This window comes from Teleopsis dalmanni, chromosome X (genome assembly GCF_002237135.1).
Source record: "Teleopsis dalmanni isolate 2A chromosome X, ASM223713v2, whole genome shotgun sequence".
NCBI classification, from domain to species: Eukaryota; Metazoa; Arthropoda; class Insecta; order Diptera; family Diopsidae; genus Teleopsis; species Teleopsis dalmanni.
In genome coordinates, this window is record NC_051848.1 from 81,719,592 (window position 1) to 81,725,715 (window position 6,124).

Here is a 6,124-nt window from a genome sequence, read left to right on the forward strand (position 1 = left end):
TTGAATTATTAAAGAATATACTACAAATATTCTTATATAATATTTTTAATTAGTAATAAAATTCTACATAAAACCTAAAAATATCAGGACGATATTGCCTTAGAAGTACATTTAAAAAATTAATTTATCCTTCATATCACACTAAACACATACACATGATTTTTGAGTAAAAAAAAGAGTAATATGTCATACAAATTTTTCTTCTTTAGTTTTGATATAGGTTAACAAATATATTTTACTTAAAAAATAAATATTTCCAGTGTGATACTGCTTTTAGAAGTAATTAAAAAAAATTAATTTATCAGACGTCCTACACATAACTCATACGCACTGTAATACCATTAAATCAATTTTCGAAGAAAAACGACACAAAAATATTTCCTTTTTATTAATGAATTGAATTTATCATTAAATTTTATATAAATATACAACTTATTAGGACGTTGTTATTCTTAGAAGTATTTTTATTAAACAAATTAGTTTTACATCATCTTTATTTTTAAATTACGAATTTGAAATTTTTAATATTCCTTCCGGTGACTCTAACGATAGCGATGAAGAAGATGACTGCAGGAAAAATTTAATGGCACAGCAGATAGAACTATTAGCGAAATCGGAGATCGTGAAGTCATTTTTTTGCCAAAATACATCTAGTTTGTAAAAGGACGACCCATATGCAGAACTTCATATCTGTAAGTTCATGTTTTTCAATATAAACGAGCCTCTGCTATTTACATTAGCTGTTCACTTGAATTCAGAATCAAAATTAACAAATTTATCAAGAAAAATACTTTGCAATAGCTAAGAAGAATCTTATTAAATATCAACAGGAAATCATTTCTGTACAGATCAAATATAACAACCCTTACCATATTATGTATAACGACATGATCGCCTTTTATGGAACTTAAAATAAACATCTCTAAAATATTTTTTTGTAAAAATAGATTGTAAAAATAGATTAGTATGTTCTTAGTGGGTAAGTACTAAGGATTTGTAAGTGTTTTTTTCATTAAGTAGTACTCTCAAAAATCACAATGTCGGAGATCCAAATTAACAATATAGTAATAATTATTTTTTATAGTAAACACAAAAACCACAATATAGAGAAATATATCCTTCATAGATATAAAGACACATAGAAAATATTAAGATGAAAATAAAAATACAAAATTAGACAATCAAAATTCGCTTTTTTCTTAAGCAGTAGCGATATTGAAATATAATATCACTGAAATATAGATTTTGAGATTGGCATACTGAAGGGCGTGCGTCTAAACGTTATGTCTGATAACTTCGTTATTTTTCAATAGATTTGTTTGAAATTTAAAATGTAAATATATTAAATATTTATAAAGTAATAAATGTTATGTTCTTAACTATTGGTTTTTTTGTTGATATATATAATACTATGTTTATTGAAAGTCATATATGCATAATTTTTTAGTGATTTCTGGGACATGAAATAGATATGAAATATAGAGCGCGAAGGACGATTTTTTTTTTAATAGAAAAACTCAAATATGTTTTTGGGTATCGTAAATAGAAATAAGAAAAACCATAAAAATGTCTGATGTTTTGCACATTTTCACTCATAAAATTTTACTGTTAATTAAAACTGAAAATCTATCTTAAGCTTTAAAAAACAATTAAATTAATAATTTTTTAATAAGTAGTAAGAAAGTTCTAAGGGTATAAACTGGCCCAATTTTTGCGAAATCTTGATTTCTTCAAAATTTCATAAAATTACAAAGAACTTAAAAACTAATGGGCGGATCGTAGTTTTGTTATATTTTTATATTTGTAACAAATACACATGAACATATATAAATATACATAAATGTAAATGTACAATGTCTGAATGCAGTAGTGTGACTAGATGCTAACCAACTACATAAACTTATAACACTCTCCAGCCATTAAGTCAACCAAACTTGTGTTAGCTTGATAACATAGTCTCAGACGTAAGATCACTAGTACTTAGACTAGTATTTTAACACTACACTGAAATAAATATTCAATATTAGAGCGAAAAATTTGCTGATTCTGTTGCTCGTTCCGAGCAACGAACCGATAAACTCGGTTAATGCATTCTCACTTTTGCTGATAAAAGTTGATATTATTCAAATAATAGGCACATTTTAATCGAATTCAACTTGCGATGATATTCGTTTTTGTTTGGTTTTCAGGCATGACTTGCAGAACCTCAACCGAGTTTGTTATAAATTCGAGGCATAGTATTATGAGGTTTAGTATGCGAAAGTAATTTGGCGTGCGCCATTCTTCGGGACATAATAGATGCTACTAAAAAGTTATACTAAAAAAAATATCGAAACAAAAGTTTGTTGTTATAAACAAAATATTGGTAAAACCGAAAATAAATATAAACAAAAACTTATAACAGCTGATCGATGTTACTTTAAATTTAAATAAAATTATATGACAAACTAAACAAATCAAAAAATATTTAAAAATACATTATTTGTATTGTAAAAATAATTTATAAAATAATTTACTATATGTGTGTAAAAATATCTAATCATCGGTTACACTAATACACATTGAAGTAATTTTCTAAACGAATTTAGAACCGGTTATATCTAGTGAAGTTCATTACAAAACGACTTGTAAGTTATATGTAAAATGAAGGCGTAATTTTAATTAATAAATAAATATTGATATACATACATGTTAATTAAAAAAAAAACTACTTACTTTATCTTAACACATTGTGTTCATTAACTAAAAATATAATATTAGAAGTGATTTGTTGTCACGCTCTATTGTTCCAATATTTATATAGTGTTTTATAATGATTAGGTCGACAATACCAAGACAAGATTTTAGTTGAAAGTAGAAATTAAATATTTCTGAAGCTTTATCAACTTCTGGCACTTTGTTTTAATTCTTTTTAGTACGCAATTTATAAAATTGAGGATTGATTTGGATTTAGTACAAATCTTCTTTCTTCCTCGAAGTGCCTTATCCATATTAAACGTTGGCGAAAATGATTGATATTTTTGTTCTGTCAGCATTTTCGCGGAAAATCGATCTTGTACCTTTCATAAACCGTTGTCATATCTTTTTCAAAAATTATACCTTTGTCTACCAGGGCGCGTCGATCTTAAATTTTGCTTTCAATGATTAATTTAAGTGGTGCATATTTTTTTGGGGATCTTTAAGATATGACCAAAGTATTCTAATATTTGCCGTTTAACTGTCTGCAATATTAATCATTCTTTGTTAGCGTGTAAAAGTAGGTTCCCTCCAACTGTTTTTCAGCAAACATCGATAACGTCATTATTCGAAGGCTTCAAGTTTATTCATCGACTCAAAAGTAACGTTAATTCTTCATTAAGTAATGTAGAATAAATGAAGCATTTCATATACAAGGAGAAAATCAATAAATTTGCAACAACTATGTTGACTTGTACACTACTGAAATTTGTATACACAAAATTAATTAAATAATTTGGAATATACTATCCATAGAATATAAAGTGTTCTTAATTTGAAACAGTGTTACATATTCCGTACAAGACTATGTTATTTCTAGTTCGGATAGTGTAATATATAGAGATTAAATTTAATCCACAATCAAATAAAATATTTCTTTCAATAGAAAATCTCTCAGTCCTACAATTCATAACTAACTTCATGCAGATATATTAACACTTGGGAATGTGAAAAGTCTATATTATAATAAAAATATATATATACATATGTTATAAAATTGCTAATTGTATTGCATAATTGCATTCTTCCCTTCTTACGCAGCTAAAATGGTATCTACCGAAGCTCTGTTCCTAATTACTGCTGCCATTGGCTTAATTTATTTTTGGATCAAACACAATTATAGCTATTGGCAACGCAAGGGCATTCCGTACTTAAAACCAATCCCCATTATTGGTAACACTAAACCTATGCTAACATTAAAAACGAGTATTGGTCTCAATATATCAAATATCTATAATGATAAATCAATGAGCAATGAAGCAGTAGTGGGAATATACAGTTTCCATAAACCCGGATTAGTTATACGAGATATTGAATTAATAAAATCAATTTTAATCAAGGACTTCAATAAATTTTCAAACCGTACATTAGCATGTGATCCACATAATGATCCACTTGGATCGAATAATTTATTTTTCGTTAGAAATCCAGAATGGAAAGAAATCAGAACAAAACTATCACCAGTTTTTACAAGTGGTAAAATAAAACAGATGTATCCACTCATGCTTGATGTAAGTATTAAAAACTTATGTATTATATAATAAATATATAATGATTTTTAAATAATTTTTTTTTAAAAAGATTGCAACAGAATTGGAAAATCATTTGACATCTTATAAGAAAACGAATAATTCCTTTATTACAGAAGTAAAGGAAATTTGTGCTCTATTTACTACAGATGTCATAGCTACTATAGCATTTGGTTTACGTGCCAACAGTCTCAAAAATCCAAATGCCGAATTCCGTCAGTATGGACGTATAATGATGCAATTTGGTTTGCTCCGCGCTTTCCATACATTCATCAGTTTATATTTGCCGAAATTAGTTAGACTCTTTCGTGTGAAAATATTCTCTGAAGAGTTTTCCAAGTTCTTGCGTAAAACTATTAATTATGTAATATCGGAACGTGAAAGCAGTGGAACCATTCGTAATGATCTTATTGATATTTTTGTATCCTTAAGAAAAGAAGCAGCAAATGCTAAAAGCCTATATAGAGCTAATGAAAATGATTTTCTAGTAGCTCAAGCGGCACTTTTCTTGACTGCAGGGTTTGAGACATCATCTTCAACAATGGCTTTTGCACTTTATGAATTGTCGAAAAAGCCAGAACTACAAAAACGTTTACGAACAGAAATTTGCAACGCATTCTTAGCTGAAAACGGAAAAATATCTTATGAAAATATTCAAAATCTTCAGTATTTGGGAATGGTTGTTGATGAGGTTTTGCGTATGTATCCTGTATTACCATTTTTGGATCGCGAATATAGTAAAACTAAAGACGAGTCAGATTATACACTTCAACCACACTACAATTATGCTATTCCAAATGGTATGCCAGTATACATTCCAATATATGCAATACAACGTGATCCAAAGGTATTTTAAATATTATTATCATATTATAAAGTTTTTGATTTCATATTATTTTAATTTTAGTATTGGTCAAATCCAGATGTTTTTGATCCAGAACGGTTCTCATCAGAAAATAAAAAGAGTCATACTCCTATGACATATTTGCCATTTGGAAATGGACCACATAATTGTATAGGAAGTCGCTTGGGATTACTTCAAACTAAACTTGGTTTGGTGCACTTTTTGAAAAATCATTTTGTTGAACCTTGCGATCAAACACCATCTAAAATGGAATTCGATCCCAAGTCTATTGTATTACAATGTTCTACGGGTATTTACTTAAATGTAGTTAATGACCGCATGTACGATGTGAAAGCATCGGCAAAATCATAAAAAAGGGAAAGGGAAAGGAGAGAAAATAATATTTGTATGAAATATTTATTTTACCTTCTTTAGAAGATGAAGATAGGAAATGAAGTATTGATTTACACCTTATACACTGTAAGCTTGTTTTGTTTTAATTGTTATCATAATTGTTATAATTGAGTCATATGCAATCTTTCTATGAACATAATTGAGAAAAAATAAACTTTGTTGAAATATTGAACAATGAACACATTTTTTTTATGATTTCTGTTTGTATTGAAAATAATAACTCTTGTAATTAAATATGAGCTAATAATAAGGTAGTCTGTTGTCTATTTATATACAAGGGACATCTCATTATAATATAAAGTGGAAAGAAAAATAAATTTCCGTCTTGTTGCCTCGTTGAAAATGGAACCGACGCATTATACAATATGATCATGAAGAAACTCTCATAATAAGAAAAACGGATATAGATTTTGATTATTATAAACGGCAGACCAACCTAGATGATAGCTATTTAGGAATATTCATTTAACGAACAAAGTTTTTTCTTTATTAAAAATAACAGCATAGGGTCGATTGCCTAACTGGACGACAGTATAATTTGATATAAAAAAACCCTACAGGTAAGGGGTCAAAAAATTGTTTAAGATTCTTACTAGTAAAA

At 27.9% G+C, this 6,124-nt stretch overlaps 1 protein-coding gene across 1 annotated transcript; it reads left to right on the forward strand.

Moving 5' to 3' along the window:
* The first annotated feature begins 2,487 nt into the window (after window positions 1-2,487).
* LOC119690247 (cytochrome P450 6g1-like) lies at window positions 2,488-5,702 on the forward strand. The gene is made up of 4 exons (XM_038105267.1): window positions 2,488-2,627; window positions 3,778-4,247; window positions 4,318-5,112; window positions 5,173-5,702. Exons 2-4 carry the CDS (start codon window positions 3,783-3,785, stop codon window positions 5,479-5,481), a joined length of 1,569 nt encoding a protein of 522 aa, XP_037961195.1. The 5' UTR covers window positions 2,488-2,627; window positions 3,778-3,782; the 3' UTR covers window positions 5,482-5,702.
* Window positions 5,703-6,124: the final 422 nt, after the last annotated feature.